Consider the following 22,559-nt stretch of genomic DNA (forward strand, 5'->3'; position numbering starts at 1 on the left):
AACCTTTGCCAGTAAATTAGCTCTTCATGTTTATATGTACATAGGCTGTTCTTTTGGTGATAATCTACTGATACCAATTTATATCCAACTGGAGTGTCTCTTGCAGTGGTCTCATGCAGGAAACCTCTCCCTGGTTTAGAGAGACTACATGGAATTCTGTAGAATTCCATTTAAAAATATTTTGGGAATTTTTACTACAATTCTATAAAGAAGAATCTGACTTCAGTGTCAAGGTAATTTCTGACCTGACAAGCTAGTGCTTAGGTAGGTAATATTGTCTAGAGGAATTACATTTCAATGGTTAAACATATTAAGTCAATGACTGTCTTTTATTCTTTCCCACCACCCTATCAAAGGACATCCATGATGCAATATGTTTCATAGTAATACATAGTAGCTTCACAATATCAAACAGAATTTGTTTGCACCATTTCCTAAATCAAAATAAGCCCCTGATTTAAAATAAAGTAAGTATCCACACAACCTTTTGCACTGGTTTAAGATCACAGTTAAAATTAAGCCATTACAACTTTGTGTTCGCATGCCTTATTTTCAAGTGTCCTCCATATGCTCAATGTTGTATTGTACATCATATATCAGAACAGCAATGAATCATGGAGAGATTATCAACAGTACTTATTTAATGATGTTTTTATTTTATGGCATACAAACTAAGTATTGAACAAGAATTAAAGTGCTTAATTTTACAATATGCCAACTCCCATCTTTATGACCAAATGTACATATGTTACACAAAATATATACAATATCTGCAAATATTTTACATTCATATATTTCTTGACCAGAAAAATTACCGCTTATTTGCACAACTCAAATTTTGCCTCTTTTCTGAAATTTTGCAATTCAGTGTTAAGTCAGAGCAAATTTATACCTAATTTATTAGGATTTTTTTAAAGCAAAATAAAATTCATTTTTTTCCAAATTAAACTGCAAACAGTATTTTCATAATTGAGAGATTCTAATGCATGGCATGTATGTCTGACATGACACACTGGGGCTGATGCAACTCCCAAAAAAATAAACAGTTCAAATTTCCATTAGCTTAATTGGAGATATCTTACTGTATGTAAAATACTACTCTTCAATTGCAAATGATTATTCATATATAACAAACTTGCCCTCTTTCCTCTAAGCATTATGGCACCTCTGTGTAAAAGATGCTTTGACACCGTTTCCTCCCCTTTCTTAAATATTCCACCATAAATAGTTAATGAATCCACAAGAATAAACTATAAATTGAACTAGGTTAGTATCACACATTGATAGAAACAACATGTTTTATTCATGGACATCCTTTGCTTCACTATTTAGACAAGAAAAAACAATCTACGTTTATTTGAAGGGATGGTGATGACAAGGCCATGAATAAATCTGTGCATAATTTAATAAAGAGACAGTACAAAAAAATGACTGACTATTTAGCTGTATATTTAGACTGAATTTCAGCTTATAAATCAGTTGGAAACAGGCAATTAAAGTAGGTCTACTTACGCATTGATTTTTATCCCATTAAAGTATATACAACTGTGTCAAAAGATTACTTATATTTTTAATTCACAGTGTAATTTTGATTGTAAAATGCAGTCTGAAACAGATTGGTCTATTATAATTGTCTTAAAAAGATACATTTATTAAGCCTTCCCATTGTTTTATAAAAAGGAGAGAGACAGGACTAAGAAGAAATCTGATTGGCAAATGTAAATTTCCATCCAAAGAATATATTTCACTATAGTCCAATGGCTCAGAACTGCATGGGTAAATTAGCTCTCTCTTATCAATATGGCCAAGAAGTAGATGACAGCACTATAAAACAGCTCTTTATAGTTCATTGTAAGCCTACAAACACAGTTAGAGCCATATATACCTCATCTATTTTTTCGAGCATTAGTAGATTCTTCTCATACAATTGTTATTTGTCCACTCCCATACTTTATCTGGATAATCTATTTGAAAGCAAATGATTTGTTCTCAAGGACTTCCATCTCCTTATTCTCACTTATACCATTGTTAGTAGTTTTGGGAGTTGCAACACTGATAGGATTTTGAACTCAATTTTGAGCTGGATCTTGTCCTGTGATTCCAGGTGAATGACAATAGCTGTAGCATGCCTGAAGATGGAGTGACCCTAGTTCCCATAAGCATGCCTTCAGATAATATATGCAACATCTAGAGCAAGTGTAAAATCTCACAGCTGTTTAGGCTCCACTGGAGCTATGCCAGTTTACACAGCTGCGCCTATATACTTTTCATGGATGGGTCTCAATTGTTTATATATTTAATGTTTTTAAAACTTCCTTTAAGAAAACAGATCTTCTTAGAACTGGTTTAAAAAATGAGAAGACAACTTTTTTTTTAATTTCCTCTAATTTCAAGGGGGAAACAGAAGCTTGGTCAACTACAGACCTAGTAAAAATGAAGAAAGATTTCATAAAAAACTTCTTGAATTTTTCTGCATCTTTTCAAGATTCAGAGTTTTGACCACTCTACTTAGAACCTATTTGAATCTTTGTCAGTAACCTCTTCTAAAGCCTATACATATTTGGGGTATTTGTTTTGTATTCAATCTCTGCCTCAATTTACTCCCTATATTAAATGGAAGAATCAATACACTTCTAACCCCACAAGGGTATTATGAGGTTTATTAAACAGTAGTAAAGAGTTTTGAGAGCCTCTTTGTAAAAAGCTGTAATTGTGTGTGCATGCACATTGCATTTTAAATATTTTAACATTCCACTCCTAAAGGAAGAGAATGTTTTCAGTGCTTGTTTTTTTGGGGAAAAAATCCTTTTGAATTGGGGTATTTAAACACAAAAAATAGTCCTATCAAAGTCAATAGAGTTGAAGCTGCAAGATGTTACAGCAGGGATGGGGAACCTTTTTTGGGAAAGTGAGAAACCACTGCCCTCCCACCCTCAACCAGCATGGGCTCCCCAATGATGGGGGGAGGAGGAACCCTGAACCTCAGGGACTAGATCAAGACAAGCTGGGGGCCACATCTGGCCCCCAGACCTCTGGTTCCCCACCCCTGTGCTACAGGCTTTAACTGCCCTTACTCATTCAAGTATAATTATTGAAGCCATAATGGAACATACAGGAACAGTAGTGTAGAAATGTTGAAGACATATTAAAAATAATGCATAGGGTTACCAAATGAAATTATGTGCTTGCAGATAAGAAAAATCTGTTGAAAGTTATTTTGTACATTTTATCATTATTTGACGAATATATGCAACTAAAGCTTTTTGACTAGCCATCATTTTGGTAGAATATAAGGGGGGAAAGTTAAATCTGACTAACGCAGTAAGTAGTCAAATATTTGATAAGCTCTAAATTGCACAAATATATTCTCTATCACATAAAACATTTTAAAATGACAAATTTCAAAAATAGGGGTGGCAAAGCTAAAATAATGTAGCCATTCACATTAATTATAAAAGAATGCCCATTTGTTACTTACACATATGGTAGCATCTCTTCATGCAACTAAAGTTAACATTAATAAAGGTTTTCTTTAGGGAATTTGGTTTTAAAAAAACCTCACTTTGGGATGACATTTGGACCACAATATAAGTTGTCAGGTTGGAAACATTTTTTCTTTGTACATCAGATGTCCTAACACCATGGGAATTAAAGCATAAGAGTTACTACTTTTATTTTGTCTCTTTGCAGACAAATTAAACAGGAGCTTTTGCATGTGATTATGTGGATTAGCCTTTGAGGTATTGAGTAAAATACTTTGAGTCACCACTTGCTCCAGAAAAGCAACCTCTGTCCTTTACTGTATTTTGTTTTTAGAACGGTGGGCAAGTGTTTATACTCATAGAACACACACAATCAAATAATTCTTGCTTTTTAGAGTCTCCCATTACATGTTCATTGAGAAAGGAATAGGTTTTGAGCAAACTTATGGTAATAAAGTGAAATAAATTACTTGAGTCAAAAACTTAATTACTGATTCACACAAACTTTAATGGCTCAGAATGAGCTCCCATGGAACAGGAATGAGAAAAAGAGACCAGCTACTTGAACACCAGATTTCTGATTTTGGCCTATTCCCTAATCCATAGTCTGATTTTGGAAGTAGTAATTTAGGGCATAGACTTTCAGAGGTGCTGACTACTTGCCACAGCTCCAACTAAAGACATTGTAGATACTCAGGCTCTCTTGAGAGTATCAGACACAAATCTCTGCTTCTCAATTTTCCCTGTCTGGGAAAAAGGGAAAAATATCTGGCTACTTATATGCCTCATAAAGAAGACCAAGTTGATGTTTGGGATATGTTTTGAAAAAATGGAGCACTTTATTAGTGCTATATATTATCATCATCCATCCAGATAATCCCTTCCAGTGGGAGGGGAGCAAAAGAGAATAAAAGAGGTTTTCCTTATAGGATTCCTTTTCTACTGTGTGGGTAAGGGAGCTGTCCAGTCACGCAACAGGCCCTGAAACCTCCAACCATAAAGAATCTACATCATTTCCTGAGAATGGGCAATGATATCCCCCTCAAGATGCACTGAGAACCAGGTCCCCAGAACCAACAGTTCCCTTGGGAACTCCTTTTGAAGGTGGATCTCCATGGAGGAGAATTGACATGGAACGATAAAATACGGACTCCAGGTAGTTCTTTCTGGTCAGAGCTCAGCCTAGGTGTTTCCATGCCCCGATCCTGGATGGTTCTGTGTCCCCTCGGAACATGTAGAAAAAAAAGCAGCAACGCTACTGCAGAGAAAGCCAAGTCACCCAGCACTTTGGCTATGTCTACGCTGTTTTTTTTTTTTTTTTTTTTTTTGCAGAAGAGGATATGCAAGTGGTGCCCTATTTGCATATCTTCTTCCGATTCTTTTCGCGGCAGAGATTTTGCCGCTAAAAAGCCCTGTGCAGATGGGGCCATTTGTCAAGAAAAAACTGTTTTTCGCAAGATCCCTTATTCCTCAAATATCAAGGTTTACAGGATCTTGAGAAAAAGGTGTTTTTTTTTCCCGACAAATGGCCCCGTCTACCTGTGGTTTTTCAGAGGCTCCCCAATGATGGTACATTGGAGACTCCATTTAAAAATGTAGTGAACAGGATTACATGCAGAACAGCCTGGACCAAGACCAAGGGGCAAATTACAATGCCATAATCCTGGACAATTTTATGAGGCCAGATTCTGATTCACATGGATAGAAATCTGCACTAATTCCACTAAAGTCAGAGCATTACACCAGACTGCCAGTAGTACAACTGAGAGGAGAATCTGGGCCACTGACTTCAAAGAACTTGCATAGGAGGTATGTTAGTACACTATTTGTTGTGACTGTCTTTTGTTTACCCTGTTCACCCTGGGTATTAGGCAATACAAACAGAACTAAATGACATTAGGTAAATTACTGTAGAAGTACAAGTGACTGAAGTATAATCTTTCACCCTCAATGCTAAAAAAAGTAATGTCTGTCTTAAAATGACCATGAAATTTTGGGATAAAATAAATCTGAACTCAAATTACTCATTTTTATCTAACTGTAAAAAATGGACGCACTCAAAACTCTGGCTTTATCTCACAGAGTTTTAAAGAAGACTATCTACATTTTGTGACTTGGGATCATCTCAATTGCTATATTAAAGAAAATTCAAAAGAAGTCTTATTTTCTAAGTCATGAATTGATTAACTTGCTCCATTCAAGAGCCACTCATTGTATATGCACTATCATGTCATATAGTCCATCCAGAATAATAGAGTGGAATTCTCTTATAGCAGAGTCATTTGCATCTATATAAAAGACTATTAGAAATGAAGATTCATCATGGGCCCAATAGTCAAAGCCTCTCACAGGCAAGTCTTTACTTCCAAGAGCAGTCCTACTGAACTCAACAAGAATCAAGACTACTCATGCAAGTCAAGATTTTTCATCAGCGTGCATGCAAGGAAGTTTGACATACAGTATGATGCGTAATAATCCTAGCAGACGGTTTTTAGTTCTTACCAGTTGATGCAATGTGTATTTGTGAAAGTTAAAACATATTAAACATGTCCAAGTGTTTCAATGACCATATAGGCAAAAATTATGAGATCCCAGAAGTTCATTTAAGACCAAGATGCTAATTGCTAAAGCACATATTGTATTTTAAAAAGGTAGCACAGTACCTTCAGAAAGGTAACAGGCACAGAACAAAATTATTTAAAAAAAAAAACTATTCTTTTTTAAAAAACACAGCTGGAACTGACAAATCCATTACATGCCACTTAAATTACTATTTTAAAAAATTCTTAATGCACAAAATTAGCAAGATCAGTAGGGGAAAGCTAGTTAAACAAATCACTAAATAGTGACATCAATTTAGAACCCTTTGTTTAATTTGCAAGAGAAAACATGCTTTATTTTAAATAAATTATAGACTAATAAGAACCTTTTGTCACGAAGTCAAAGCAAAATCAAGTACAATTTTTTCTAATACTGTACATATATTGTACTTATTTTTCATATTTAGCAATTAATTTCCAAACTGAAAATGAAATTGTTTTCCTGAAACAGACTTTAAAAGCCAAAACTGTAAAATCAATTTGCATTAAAAAAGTGAATATAACATATGTACAGCATTGTGTAAGTAGTTCTATAAACTTAGATACAATAAATCAAATTGTCCCTGTATATTTCTCTACAGATCTATTTTGGTGATGCAGAGGTATATCTTTTTTACTGCTAAAGACCTAACATGTAAAGGATGCATTAACTATCCACATTCTTTATTAAAGTTTTGCCCAATAGCAAGTGAATCATACAATGCAATTTATTTTGAGACAAACAATAAGTACACTAACGTTAATAGGGTTTTGTTCTTTTAATGGCATTTTATGTTTTTTCTTAAAAAAAAAATCATCGGTGAAATGGGTCTGTACATTGACTTTATTGACAGAACATAAATATAAGAAAGTGATCTCTAAATAGATCAGTATCTTTTCAACATAAAGTGCTAAGAGATGCATGTAGTAATTAGGAGAATTTGCTTCTTTTGCTTGTACAAAGAAAAATTAACCAAGAATCTGACTGGATTTTTTTTAAAACAGATCATGGTCTTGAGCTTCAGCATTCAGATTTTTTAGATGATTCAGGCTGCTCCTCTAAACTTGTCGGCAATTCATTGTGACATTCTGGTGTCTCACCTTTGACAGCTAAATGGATGACTTTCAACCATTTCTGTTTCAGTTCCTCACTGTCTGCTGCAAAGCTGTGCACAGATTTGGACTGAGTCAGTTTAAAGCTATGCGGGAGGTCAGCACTTCTTGGAGTGTCATCTACTGCATAGCCCAGTAGTGGAATTGTAGCCAAAGCTTTAACATCCTAGGAAAAAGAAAAAAAAAAAACCAGTAACAACCTGCTTTGGTACACAATACAGGCTGAAAACAACTCCTTGACTGTCTCCAGGCCTGAAGAAGAACTCTGTACAGGCAGTCCCCAACTTACGCGGATCCAACTTATGTCGGATCCGCAGTTACGAACAGGGCGAGAAAAGCTGCTCTGTGTCTTCCTGGTCTGCAGACCAGGAAGACGCGGAGCAAAGCCGCGGAGGGGCTCCGGCAGCGGAGCAGCCCAGGCGCGTCTGGGCTGCCCCCCTGCCGGCTTCCTCCTGGTCTGCGGGGGGGGCGGAGCGCAGCAAGTATGCCCCCCGCCAGCAGACTAGGCTTTTCTCCGGATGCCTGTGGCAGAGCAGCTGGGGCGCTGCCAGTTGGTCCCGCAGCGCCGCTCTGGGCACTACTGGACCAACCCGGCAGCACCCCAGCTGCTCTGCCCCAGGCATCCTGATTCAGCCGCTGCTGGTCAGTTTCAGCAGCGGCTGAATCAGGACGCCTGGGGCAGAGCAGCTGGGGTGCTGCCGGGTTGGTCCAGTAGCGCCAAGGAGCGGTGCTACTGGAGCAACCCAGCAGCACCCCAGCTGCTCTGCCCCAGGCGTCCTGATTCAGCCGCTGCTGAAACTGACCAGCGGCTGACTCCAGGAAGCCCGATGCAGAGTTGCTCTGCCCCGGGCTTCCTGGAATCAGCCGCTGATCAGTTTCAGCAGCAGCTGACTTGGGGACGCTTGGAGTTTGTAAGTTGATTCTGTATGTAAGTCGGAACTGGAGATCAGTTTCAGCAGCGGCTGAATCTGGACGCCAGTTCCAACTTACATACAGATTCAACTTAAGAACAAACCTACAGTCCCTATCTTGTACGTAACCCGGGGACTGCCTGTATAAGCTAAAACTTTTGTCTCTCTCACCAACAAAAGTTGGACTAATAAAAAGATACTAATTTACTCATTTTGTGTCTCTAATAGCCTGGGAATTACATGGTTATAACACCACTATGTATACAGATTTTTCCTTAATCTCACATTACATGTCTTTCCACAGATGCTACAATGGGGCAGAGGGTAGTGGAGGGTGAAGGATTTCCTATGTTTTTTCTCCATTTCCTCTCTACATACCTGTGGAGCACCATACATGTACAGCACAAGAGCTTCATGTTTAGGAATAACACACCAAGCTTTCTGCCAAGGCTTTGATTTTTCCATATATTGAAGAAAGCTGCAAATGACACTGTTTCCAGAGACTTCAGCTGATTCTATCTGTGGGGAACAATACAACGATGTCAGAAGGAAAATTTTTAAGAAAAATTAGAGTTTTCATGATATTGAGAAGACTGAAGCAGACAAATTAAATTTAACACCATTTATAACAATCCATGGAAGCTTCTCAGAGGGATGTTTTAAAAGTTTAAAACCTCCACAAATGTCTGCTGAAGATCATGGAAGTTTGCCTGATTGAAGACTGCATAAAAGCCTCAGGACTGAGTGCATGAAAAATAAAAACGTATCTCATATATTCATATATATATTTCAGCCTCTGCCCCTTAGTTATGCCCAATCTGCCTTGCTTTCTCCAAAAAATTTCAAGTGTAGGTGGCAGACTCAATCTTAACCTACCTTCACCAATGCGTAGTTGCTGAGTTATTTAATATTTAAATAATCTCTTATTTCTAGCATGCCTACCATGAAGCATCCAAATCGTACCAGCAACCCACCACAATTACTCTTCTATTTTAGCATCCTATGAAAGCATCCAACAGAAATGCATTTTCATGATCATATTGAAATGAAACCATACCCCTGCATAAACCCATAAGAAATCAGTAAATACATTAATGGGAGAAGACTGACAATTAAGACCTATTACTTGGACTCAAGGCATCTTGGGAATCTGTAGAGGGAGAACATGCACAATTGTGTAGTGTTAAGATTTTATTTGCATGAATTTGGGACTAATGCATTTCTCACAAATAGCAATTTAATAAAAACTGTCTTGACCACATAGTATATATTTGAGAGAGTTTATCCATCTGTCTGTCTGTTCAAGGGTTTGATTGTGCCAGGAACATGGGATGTGCCTGGAATGGGATTGCTTCTCTCAAAACCAAACAGAAAAGAGACAGAATCACTAGGCAGGTGAAAAGGGACGGCTGAGAGTGCACAGTCCTTCCCCCTCCTATCCAAGACTGCCCCAAGCCTTGAGCCTCCAACCCCTCCCCCCAGGCACCCTTTAGGGAGAACATACCTCCAAGATGCCTTTCTTCTTCTTTTCTTCACTCTCTGTGCAACCCATTATAATCTGATAGCAGTCTTTACAAACTTTGTTCATTTTATTGCCATCATATTCAAGATGAGCTTTATAATCAGAGCATTTCCAGCAAACCACCTCAAGAAAAAAAAACCAAAATTTTAAGCAAGTAAAATTACTAGCAAAATCAAATTTATCAATTAAAATCTACTAAGATGTAACTCAACTGAGGGGTAAATACTGTCTTCTGACATTGGCAGGGCTCTCTCGCGTACCAATTGTAATTTAAAAGCCACTCCATTTCCAGCTATATCACTGTTACTCAAATAAGAGTGCTTTTTACCTTTCAAATTGCTGGACTTAAAAAAAAAAAATCAGTATTAGGATTCTTTTAACTGTTCTACAATTTAGGCCCTGATTCAGAAAAATCACCCTTGTTAAGGATGGGTGCTTAAACAATGAGCTTAAAGTTAAGCACATGTTTAAGTTCCACTGAAATAAATTGGAATTTCAAAATTGTATCTTCACATCAATATTAATGACAGTTTGAGTATAAGATATATTCACTCAGTCTCATGGTCCTTTCCCTGGAAGAAAAACTGAAGAGGTACGCTTACTATTTCCCTTTCTATGCCAGGGATACATCTATTTACTATTGTAAGCCACATACACAGCCTTCACTGTTACATGGGCTGCATCCACACATTATATACGCACTACCTGTTTTCACTCTGAGGCTATCACAGGCTACAGCTGAATGTTGATTGGGCTGTGGGTGGAGGGCAATAGCTCTACACACTCCAATCAACATGAAATCACACTGTGTTTTGTAAAATAAATTGCTTTATTTGAACCTTTGAATTGCTTTATTTATTATTCATGTCAAGACAGCTGAGGTAGCAGTCCTACTCCACAAGACTGCTGACACACCACTGGTGGACGAGATAGCTCAGGGGGGACACTGGCAGCTGGTCATTTCTCGCAGCAGGCAGTGCTCCACCCTGCCCCCAACCCTCTTACTGTCGTACTGGGAAACCGTTATGCTCTTGATACAGGAGATAAGGAATCAGCCCCTACAGCTGAGGAGGAGAAGCCTCATACCCCCAAGGCTGGGAGGTCTGCTGCCACCACGGCGGGGAGGAAACGTAGGGTAGTGGAGTATTGTGTTCAGTTCTGGGCACTGCATTTCAAGAAAGATGTGGAGAAATTGGAGAAGGTCCAGAAAAGAGCAACAAAAAATGATTAAAGGTCTAGAGAACATGACCTATGAAGGAAGGCTGAAAGAATTGGGCTTCTTTAATTTGGAAAGGGGAAGACTGAGACGGGACATGAGAGCAGTTTTCAGGTATCTAAAAGGTGTAACAAGGAGCAGGAAGAAAAATTGTTCTCCTTGGCCTCTGAGAATAGGATAAGAAGCAATGGGCTTAAACTGCAGCAAGGGAGGTTTAGGTTGGACATTAGGAAAAACTTCCTAATTGTCACGGTGGTTAAACACTAGAATAAGTTGCCTAGGGAGGTTGTGGAATCTCCATCTCTGGAGATCTTTAAGAGCAGGTTAGATAGACATCTATCAGGGATGATCTAGATCAGGGTGGGCAATAATTTTTGGCCAGGGGCCACTTCAAAAATTTTGAAGCTTCTGGGCTGCCCTGGAGGAGGTGGGGGCCAGAATGCTTTCGGGCTGCCCCCGCAGGGCGGGAGGAGGCTTTATGCACTCCCCTTGCCCCCAGGCCGATCAGGGCCTGGGGGCAGGTAGGGCGGGGGGATGGCGGAAGAAACTTTGCGTGCTCCTCCTGCCCCCCAGGGCTTTGGGGTGCGGGAGTGCATGATGTCTCCTCCTGCCCTGCAAGGAGCGCATGGCACTTCAAAGTGCTGCATGGTCCTGCCAGGGAGGAAATTGCGCGTGCTCCTCCGCTCCTAGGTCCTAATTGGCCTGGGGACAGGGGAGCAGCAGGGCCTCCGTTGGCTGGATCACACCACTTGGCGGGCCGAATCCGGCCCACGGAAGCCCGTTTGCCCACTCCTGGTCTAGATGGTACTGGGTGCTGCCATGAGGGAAGGGGACTGGACTTGATGATCTCTCAAGGTCCCTTCCAGTTCTAGTGTTCTATGATTCTACGAAACAAACATCTTTTAACTTTATTAAATCTAAGCACACAGCTTCCTACTTAAAAAAAAATCCCAAGTGAGGAACTGATGTAATAGTCTGATGTTATATTCTGACAGTGAACATTTTTCTTTAAATAGCATAAAATAAGAAAGCTAGACTCCTAAATAGCGTGGGAGGATGGCCTTTTATTATAAATATTTTTCAACAGCAAATATTCCTCCGAGGAGAAGACGCCAAGAATGAAAAATGGAAGAGAATAAAAATAACTGTTTTTATGGTTGTTGAAAGTAGCTAACTAGAACAGTACACAAGTGGAATTGAAGCACTCTGATACACCATCAAAACAGATGTTATTTTTCATTATGGATTTTGGTTGAAGACTAAGTGAGCAAAACTGACTAACTTCTAGAAAAGATATCTGGCATCAAACTCAATCAGCCTTTAAAATACTATTTATATCCCCACAAAACAATTAAATGGAGGGACACACACTGAAGATAATACAATAAGGAATCCATTAAGAATTCCTTGAATCACCAACCATGTAGAAGGAGAAAGAATTGTCTTCATAAGTATAAGTGGGCACTTCTAATAGTTCTTTGGATTGCTTCCTCTAGCTTAGAAGACTTAGTGCTAACCATAAAGAGCTAATGAAAAAATGCCTGAAGCATAGTACAAAGCAGAAAAGTAAAGCTAAGCGTGTAGTAAAGACATGTAACTGTAGGCCAAGCAACTCATCAAGGATAATCTCCAAGATGACAACCTTTTTTTAAAAAAAAAAAATATTATTAAATAAGAAGTTGCACCAACTTTTACTGGAAAAAGAAATGACTTGTTGGGAGGTATTTTTCTTCTATTTATAGTGAGTCCTAAGGGATATGTCTACACTTGCACCCTAGTTCAAACTACGGATGCAAATGTAGGCATTCGAAATAGTCAATGAAGCCGGGATTTAAATATCCCGCGCTTCATTAACATAATCTCAGCTGCACACTATTCCTATCGTCAGCTGATTCGAAAGTGAAAGTGCGCTCCGGGTCCCGTTAGTTCAAACCAAGGGGTTTGATTTGAACTAACGGGGCCCAGAGTGCACTTTCACTGTCGAATCAGCTGGCGTTCAGAATAGCGCGTGGCCGAGATTATGCTAACGAAGCATAGGATATTTAAATCCCCGCTTCATTGACTATTTTGAATGCCTACATTTGCATCCCTAGTTCAAACTAGGGTGCAAGTGTAGACATACCCAAGGTGAGTAAATAGGTAATAGTTCATGTTGTATAGCCTAATATTTTAGGCAGTTTGCAAATCTTACACAAATACCTATCTTTGCTAAGAATACGTGGTAAATTTTGCCCATCTTTTTCTCCTTTTTGGCTCACCTAATGGTGCTGCTTCTCACAAACCCCAAAAAGTCACAGCTGAAGTCTTTGCTGCAGTAACATGAACAACCATCAGCCACTAGATGGGGGTCTCTTAACAGTTAAGCTTTAAAAAAAACACCCCAGACAGTATGGTAGCACTTTAAAAAACTAACAAAACATGTTGATGGTATCATCTACATGTTTTATTAGTCTTTAACGTGCTACCGGACTATTGGTTGTTTTTTAAGTTTATCCTGTACAGACTAACTCGGCTACCCCTCTGAAGCTTCTAAATAGTTAGTTAGATCTGTTCTGCTGTTTGGTTCCAAGCTAGCAAATGTGTCTTTGCACTTACATGCCCACATGCTCGACAATGATGCCTTCTCCTTGTCAGTGCATTGAAGGGCTCTTTGCATTTCATGCACATTGTTACTTCATTGTCTCGGATCCATCTTGGTGCTCTCTTCCCAAGCTCAGCACTCTGAAGAGGGAAAAGAAGGCCAATTGTGCAGTATTTTTGGTAGATAAAATAATTATTCTCTTCCTCTGGAAAGGAAATGGCAAAGCACAGCTCAAGCTATGTTTTGAAATCTATGGGAAAGATAACTAACAAAGAATCTAGTCAAAAATTATAACACATGGCTGAAAGGACGCTCCACCATTCATTCTAGAAAGAACAGAATTGTTTATAAGGCATGGTCTGGCATCATGAATGGAAATAGCTGACCAGAAAAATGATTACTTTGTAATTGCATTTCCATAGGAATCTTAAGCCTGCATATGAAGCTTCTGACACACTCCAGCAATATGCCATTTGTAACTGGAAAAGGACAAAAAAGGCACCAGTTGTATTAAGCTACAACAACCCAACTTACAGAAACTTCAATGGGCATGTCCTCATACTCTTTTGCAATGGCATTTCTGAAGGTTTCATTCCTCTGCTGAAAAGCTTCTATGGTATTCTGAAGAGCCTATTATAAATACAACAGATAAATGTTGCAAACATACAATATTTAATAGACTCTTTGAAATTGCACTTTGACTAACGTTACCAGAAACGTGAACTAATATGATCAGCATTTGATTACATCAGAAGTTAATATTTACATTGAACAACCTCAAGTACAGCCCCAAAATAAAATTTGCATTTTTTAAAAAAGCCAAAATGTAGATGTGTTTACCTTTATCCATTCTTCCTTATCTTGTTCAGAACTAAAACAAACATTGACATATTATTATAAAACTAGTACAGGAAACATTAGCCTATGGTAGTTGGTTAATGAAACTAACTTACAACAGAAGCTGAGAGACTTCAAAATGATTCCAACATTTATAAAAAATAGTGCTAGTGAAACTGTCTAGTTAAAAATTGCATCAGAATCATGGATTGAGGCTTGGTACATTTAACAGACTATCTTTGAAGTTGAATTTAATTATAATCTTAAATGCATATTTAAATATTATACAATAATGGCATTTCCAGCACTAAACTTTCTTAAAGTACAGTATGTATAAAAAGCACATTTCAGTGCAAGTTTAAGATGCTGTAAATGAACCACAATCTTGATATACTGACAATTTTTCCCTGCCGCTCTCTTCCTAAAATAACCTTAAAAGAAACAAGAGTAGAAACCAAATGGGTTGAATAATAGGGTGATAGTATCTAATAGAAATTTGTTTTAACTCCATAAACAAAGCATATATAGGTTCCCTTTTATTCACTGGGACAGAAGATTTATAGTAAGCATTTTCCACCAAAGTATCTCAGGAAGGCCTCTAACATCAAATCCTATGAAAATAGGCCTGGTACCCAAGTAAAAGCACTACAGGTTGTTCCTCCAAAATCTGGGACTCTCTGGCCTGGCAAAATCCATGGTCATGTAGGACCACGGATGCTCCTGGAGCAGAAAGCCCAGAAGCCCAAGGGCAAGAGGGCAAGTTGGGTGGGACAGTCAGCAGCCCAGTTGGGGCTACACGGGGCCAGGGTCCAAGACCCAGCCCTGCGGCTGTTCCCGGCTGCACAGGAATGGAGTTCCATAGCAAGAGCCAGCGCATGGGCCACCAAGTGAGCCAACAGTAGCTGGGCAAGCAGCCCCAGGCCCACACACAGAAATTTCTGTGGGGGGAGAGGGGTGCGAGCTATGGGCGGGGCTAGTAGCTGCCCCGCCCCTGTGGCCCAGCCCCATCCCTTGCCTTGCTCTTGGGGAAGGGAAGGGAATCGGAATCAGCCTCAGCCATCTCCCAGCATGGCGAGGAGGGAGGCTGGTGTAATGCACCACTCCTGCCTTCCCCAGGCCAAGCAGAATCAGTCCTATGGCAGACCATGAAGGACTGTGGGCGGGGGGGGGGGGGGGGAAGAGAGAGAGGAAAAGGTTGCATTCACACCCTTTGCAGACCACCCCGCATTAGGGCCTGAGCCAAGCCAGTTTGGGGGGGGAGGGGAGGGGAAGAGGGTGAGGCAAGACTGCCTGCTGGGGCAGCCTGCCAGCAGCGGGTGATGGGCTTGGGGACTGATGTCAGGAGACCTCCCCTGTATTATAATCTAGTGATGGGGTAAACACAAACCCCATTTCTCATTAATTGTCCATCAGGGGAAAATGACTTGAAATAACACCACAGTGTTTTTTTGTTCTGCTACTCATTTAAAGCTTCTCACTTCACCGAAGTGAGGGAGGAAGTGCCCATGCCCTGCACCCCCCCCCCCCCCCCCCCACACACACACAGATTTTTTTCCTAAATGTAGGATGGGATGTGCAGGTGAGACCACATACTTATATAAGATGGAAAAGCCCCCAGTGAGGCTTATATATTTTGTAATATTACTGCAACCTGCAATAGAACTAGAATCCTAAAATAGAAGGACAGAGTCCTATTCCTCATCCTTCATCTGTAAATATTGGAAAAATGAATCTGCTAAATAGACAAAATAATTCTTCCTAGCCCATCAACTCAAGTAACTTATAAGTAATTCCTTCATGTAGGAAATGATCTATTTTTGAGGGTGACCAAAACACTATAATGTACTGAATCAGTAATCTGAAAATATGTAAAATTCTTGGAAAAAGGGAATTCTCGAGGCTAACTAAATATTTAACCTGAGAGACCACAATTTTATAGGATGAGATTTATGGATATGATACAACAAGAGTAAATTATGCACCAATTACGATGAGTTTAGTCTCATTGATCTGTTTAGGATAGCATTTTACCTATTACTTTACAATTTGGAAGGAACTTTATGAAACACATGCCAATATGTTTGCAAAAAACTAGATAAGCTTCCTCCCGCAAACTAAGTAACTTTTGGCTAATAAACTCCAGGTGGAATAAAGTGGATAAGTTCTATGGTGTTCTGCTACCACACAACAATTTCTGATCTGTATGACATCTAGTAAATCTATTATTGAATCAAAACATTAAAGACAGATTTACCTTTATGAAGAGATCTTTTCAATTTAATAGAATAATAACTTTTCTATAGGTACTGAATCATCCAATATAATTGAAAATTGTATCTCTACCATGTAATTATATTGGATAATTAAAAATCTGTATCAAGATTAGAATTTTCAATTACATTTTAAAGATAATTTATATAGATATGTTACATTTTTTACAGAGAACACTGCTATAATTCCTATTAGAGGATTTTTCCATAAAGCTAGGTAGGTAAATTACAATGAAGCCTTTGTTTATTCCCAGAATATAGACAACACGCACAAGACGACCACAAGAACCTTGACAGTATGCTGTTATGAACTGCAGACACCACTATTTAGGATAAAAGGTCATTTCTGCACACTTGTTTAATCATTGGCCTTTCTGCAGAGGCTGTCAATAAAGGCTGTATGTGGCAGTGATATATGAAAACTGGAAGCTTATCTATTAACAAGGAACTAGGCCATCAATCATTGAAAAAGGAGAAATAGCAGTTAGGATATTTTGTAGGTACACTAACCTGGGCAATTTTCAAACTAATGATTTGCAAATGCAAAGTTCCAGATCACTTTACCTGTTCTCCAAATCAACCAGTCCAACAATTCTCCTCTATTTTGATATATTTTTAGTGCTTCAGAAGTAGCGCACATTTTGCTTACCTGGCCTGCAACTCCAATGTTCGTTCTTTTCCAGACACTTGGAAGGTGTATGGATACTCTTCATTATGTGTTTCTACAATCTTCATACCATCAATACCAACTCTTGTTCGAACTGAGTATTTTGACCCCACCAAACTGAATTTGGGTACACAATACAGCAACATGTTGTTGAACTATTGAAAAAAAAAACCCATGAACATATCAGGAACAAAAAAGAAAATAAAGTACACTACGTTAGGAGGTTAATTGCGTTATCACGTTACAAAAACAACTTGAATGAGTGTGAGATTAGGGTTGTTAATATCAAAATCATAATGGAACAACTGAAAGCATGGATAGGATTTAGAAATTAAATGCCAACTACTGATACATTTAAAAGCCAGCTACAGCATAGATGCAGTAATTTAACATCAAATACACTGAGTGGACAAGATGCTTAACAACACTGCAAGCCCTTTACTGAGGAGAATTTTCCATGCTGGTTTCAATCTACTGAACAAGTGGGTTAACAGATTTTTCTTAATCTTTATACTGTAAGAGCAACAAATTGACTTGGAAGGAATTTCCAATTCATACAGTGATAATTTGTCTTTTCTTCACTGTACTTTTTTTTTTTTAATCAAATTACATTGAGAATATGTATACCCACAAAAAAGAAAAATTGTATGAAGCCAAAGTGGACATGCTGATGAAATAGAAATCACAGCTCTTTGCAAAGAATGTCAACTGAAGAAAAGCACCGTATAAGAACTAGGTATTATTAGTGTCATTTATAATTTGTAGATTTTAATGATTTTTAAACAGCCTAGAATTTCAGCCCAGGGATGTCGCTACTACTATGAGTTTGTGTTTATGAAGACTGAAATCAGATCCATAATGGTTAACAGGATTTTTTTCCTATTAATTATTAAAATCAGAAACTCACCGTATAAATAATATTTCACAAAAGCAAAGTCTACCCCGTTAAAATGATTTAACAGCTTTTTAATATTTCTTAAAGCTTAATAAGTCCTGTTGACTAGGGACTTGCTCATCTCTGCGGCGCACTTTAAAATCAGTCAAGAAAAAAATCGTTATGGTTTAGATGCAATGGCTAGTGAAGGATTCTATACGATTCATTTGATGATCTAAGCCACATTCATGCCAGCTAAGTGTATATCACAGATATGGCACATCTGAACTTTTTCTCTCCCTTACTGTAAATATGCACATCCCTCATTTTAATATGATGTGTAGCCCCATTCAGAACTTGTACTAATTATTTATCACTCGGCTAGGAACACAGGAGAGCAGAAACCTGTCCCTCAAAAATCACATATTTTACTACCCAGAAAGCGTGAAGCATCCAGTGGCCCATATAGCAAAGGGCACAGATCAGGGCTTGAATCTGCCATTTTAATTACACTAGAAGCAGCGAGTTATATAAACATTCTACTAGGGAATTAATGAAGAATCATTGATGGAGTCCAACTGTGTTAAATAAAGACAGCACTGACTATGTGAACCAAGGAAATGTGATGAAGTAAAGCAATGAGAGAATGTGAAAAGAAGATATGAATTTCCCAGTTGTACTAAATTCTTATTAGGCCGTGACACCCATTTGATTATATTGCAAGGATTTTGAAAGAAATGTAATATACGCTATATCTGTAACATACTTGTATGTTCAAAGTGCTGGATTAGCTAATCTATTGCTCTATAGTCATGTATTAATACATTCCAATATCTAATTAGAATAATATCTTAAATATTTCTGTTTCCAAAATGTAATCAACACAAATATAGTATTAGACTCTAGCAACAAACCAATAGTCTCCATGATAGCTATAAGCAACTAAAAAAAACTAATACTGCATTTTCTCAGAGATGTGTTACTGGACCTTGGTTTAATTCTATTTGAAACCACATATTCTTGTCATCTTTCATCAGGCATTGTGAGTAAAATATTGGACCCAGGTGAAGTTAATGGTAAAATTTTCCTTGTAACTTAAACAGAGAGAAGATTCCAAAGCGTTGCCTGAAAGCAAGAGTGAAATTTGAGAAGATCTTAATATCACTCCAAATGCACATCTTGATACTTACTAAGAAAAGGTATCGTTCTTGGGCTGATGTATTACGAGCAGCAAGTTTAAGAATCTGTCCTTCTTTTATCAGCTCATTTGAGGGGTTAACAATATCTTCCTCTTCTCCCAACATCTCATACACCTCTATCAACTTCTTCAGATTTTCCTTTTCAATTAAAATAAAGCAGCGTAAGTGATTTTACCAGTGTAAAAAGGTATTTGTGAAGCTTGTGTAAAAAGGTATTTGTGAAGCTTATGCAAGTCTGAAAAATATTAGCTTTAAAAGAATTTGTGCAACCTGATGGTAGCGGTTGCCAGAACTCTCTTATATTTAGGCATGAATTAGATTACTAGAAACAGATTATGCAACAAGTATTTTTAAATATACTTATGTAGTGCTATTTCATGTCCAGAATGTTTAATAGTTTATGTACCGCAGCATCTGTGAAAGGGAGATAAGCATTTCTCCATTTTGCAGGTGCAGAAACAAGCACAAAAAGGTTAAGTAACCCATATAACGTCTGACTGGCAAGCCAGGAAAAATATGCAGCATTTGCAATTTCCACCCCCAAACTTGAGTTACAATATCATATTTTATCAAGCATTCCAACTGACTGTAAAGAGGGTAATAAAAATAGCAGCATTTTGGAAAAGGGAAACCAAATTTTGCAAGTTCAACCTTTTGAAAAATTTGCATTTCACATACTTGGTAAAATTCACAGAATTTCCTAGCTGTACATGCTACTTAATATACAGTACTAAGAACAGAGGATTAAGAAAGGGAAACCCTCCCCACAAAAGTCATTTACCATTTTTCGTATAGCACTATTGGAGTGGCTGGCTGCTGTGGATATAATTTCCAGGGATTCTAGATGGCACCGAAAATGGAACACAAATGAAAACACATTATTATTTATTACTTTTTACAGATTACTGGCTCAAATATCATACTTATAAATGAAAGTCAGCTCTCTCATGCCACAAAATCATCAATAAAGTAAGCTACAGACATCTAGTCCAATACAGTACTTTTGCTTTAACTGACTATAAATACAAAAAAGTTAAAGCTATAGATTAGATGCTAGAAAAGCTTAACAGGAATCCTTACCACTTTTCAATTATTGTTGGGTGATTGTGCAGTGAATTTAAAAATTCATCAACTTGACTACTTGTACCCAAAAGATGATTCCAAAAAATCATGGCTCCTCCAGTCAGAAAGCAATCTGACGTACAGATCCAAAGAAAACAACTCCAAATTCAGACATTTTAAAGAAACTACTACATACCATGATTTGCAGAAGCTACTTGATAAATAATTGTGAATAATTTAAGAACTTTTTTTTAATCTATTCTTGCATAATTGATATATAGAAAAATATAAAATGGAACCTATTTTCACAAAAACAACAACGCAGCAGTGCATTTAAAAATATGGATCCCATTTTCAAGGGTTTCCCGCCTCCCCCCAGCAAAGATCATGTCTGTATAAAAAGCAAAATAAAAATGTGTTAAAATTCCAGGCTAGTCTTTCATAAGCCTTGTGCAGGGTTGGCTCTAGGCACCAGCAAAACAAGCAGGTGCTTGGGGCAGCACATTGCTGGGGCAGCATTCCGGCCTGCAGGTGGAGGAGGGCGGCGGGGGGCCTCCCGGAGGCCACACCAAGCTGGAAGCCCCGCGCCCGGCTGCTCGGAGCCTGCGCCTGGCCCTGGGGCACTGGGAGGGCAGGTCAGGGCGCGGCGGGGCACAGTGCTGGGAGGGCGGGGAACATGGCCCTGATGCAGGGCAGCCGCGACTGGTGACGCTGAGCCCAGAAGCGCAGGCCGTTGCCATGGTGGCTGCTCCCGGCAGCCGGCTCACTGGAGTGGAGTTCAGGGGATCAGCGGGCGCTGAGGCTTAGCTGCGGTGGGGCCCATCCCCTGAGCGGGAAGCCCCGCACCCAGCTGCTTGGAGCCTGCGCCTGGCCCTGGGAGCTCTGCGTGGGCAGCCCCGAAGTGCAGCCCCTGCTGGGAGGGCGGCATGGGGCGGCCGCAGCTGGTGAGGCTGAGCCCGGTGGCCTCTTCTTCGTCTTCATGAGTGTGCCCCCCCGGCCAACCCCCCCCCCCCCCGTGCGCCCTCCCCGCAACTCCCCCTCCCTCCACCCTCCCCGCTTGTGTTCTCTCCCCCGTAACTCCCGACTGTGAACCCCTGTTGCCCGGCTGTCCCTCCCCGCCCAGCCTTTGTGCCCCTGCTCACTGTCCCATTAACCCCTCCCCCCCAACTCCTCCTCTCCATTTCCCTCAGCTTGGCCTCTGCTCAGCAACCCCACCTCCTGGCCCACTGGATCCCTGCTGGGACCCCTTCTATTGTTCTCCCCGCAACCACCTGGATCACCATCTCTTGTCTGGCTCTCTAAACAATCTCCCCTCCCCCTACTCTCTTGGCCCTGAACCCTCCCTTCCCCTCCCCAACCCTACCCAGGAACCCAGCCCCCTTGTACTGTATCCTGACAACCTCACACCTGCCTAGGACCCAAGTGATTCTCCCTCTCCCTTTGTCTGAGGAAGGGGAACGCTGGTGTTTCCAGTGCCCATGTCCCCAGGTCCCTTCCTGTCTGGGGCAGGAGAGCTTTATTAAAATAGGAATTATGATCCCATTTAAATAGGCTTTATTTTAAATAATATATCTTTAAAATTAAATTAAAATGGTCATGGCCTAAATTTATCATAACCTATTTAAATAACTTATGAATTAAGTTTAAAAATTAAATAGAACATGTCTCCTGTCAACTTTTAAAGAAATTCTACCAGTTCACTGGTGTAAGTTGCTGTGTAAGCACCTGGAACCAGTGTTTACATCAGCAGTAGCTTCTTCTGCAGGTGAAGAGAGAATGTTTTTATCACTTTGGTTTATTCAGCTAGTTCAATTCAATGATTAGTTTATTCACCATTGCAAAACCGAGAGTTGACGAAGCAGAAAAACTTGTTTTCCTCTTCTCTCAGTAAAAAACTGGTTATGAGTGTTCTAACATCTTGAAGAACATGACGACTACATTCGATTGGTTAAATTCACTATGGATATTTCCTTTGTTTAATAAATGAATTTTAGATGCAAAATGTGTTTGGATACTTTTTTTTTGTTCTGTGTCCTTCATATTTAAGGTAGTTTTATTTCATACAAAATTAAATGCTGGTTTTGTTTATTTTAAATAGAATTTACCTCCAGACAGAAGTAGATGCAAATCATAGGTTTAAAAAAAAAAGTATCCACCACTCAGCAAATAATAAATGGGATAAAACCTATCTCTTAAGTGTTCCTATTACAAAATGGTGTGTAATAGAATAAAAATGTAAGAATTAA

General features: G+C 39.1%; 1 protein-coding gene across 8 annotated transcripts in view; it reads right to left on the reverse strand.

Annotated features, from left to right (window-relative positions):
* Positions 1-621: 621 nt before the first annotated feature.
* Positions 622-22,559, reverse strand: part of FGD4 (FYVE, RhoGEF and PH domain containing 4) — a 183,259-nt gene continuing 161,321 nt past the window's right edge. For all 8 annotated transcript variants that reach the window (XM_006114387.4, XM_075940356.1, XM_075940334.1 and 5 more), the window contains exons 9-17: positions 20,033-20,091; positions 19,243-19,389; positions 17,161-17,333; positions 14,245-14,275; positions 13,939-14,034; positions 13,419-13,544; positions 9,590-9,730; positions 8,464-8,604; positions 622-7,340 (exon numbers count right to left, since the gene is read on the reverse strand). In XM_006114387.4, the coding sequence (XP_006114449.2) occupies positions 7,083-7,340; positions 8,464-8,604; positions 9,590-9,730; positions 13,419-13,544; positions 13,939-14,034; positions 14,245-14,275; positions 17,161-17,333; positions 19,243-19,389; positions 20,033-20,091 (1,172 nt within the window). In that variant the 3' untranslated portion in view covers positions 622-7,082. The remainder of the gene's footprint in view (positions 7,341-8,463; positions 8,605-9,589; positions 9,731-13,418; positions 13,545-13,938; positions 14,035-14,244; positions 14,276-17,160; positions 17,334-19,242; positions 19,390-20,032; positions 20,092-22,559) is intronic.

Source organism: Pelodiscus sinensis, chromosome 1 (genome assembly GCF_049634645.1).
Source record: "Pelodiscus sinensis isolate JC-2024 chromosome 1, ASM4963464v1, whole genome shotgun sequence".
Lineage (NCBI taxonomy): Eukaryota > Metazoa > Chordata > Testudines > Trionychidae > Pelodiscus > Pelodiscus sinensis.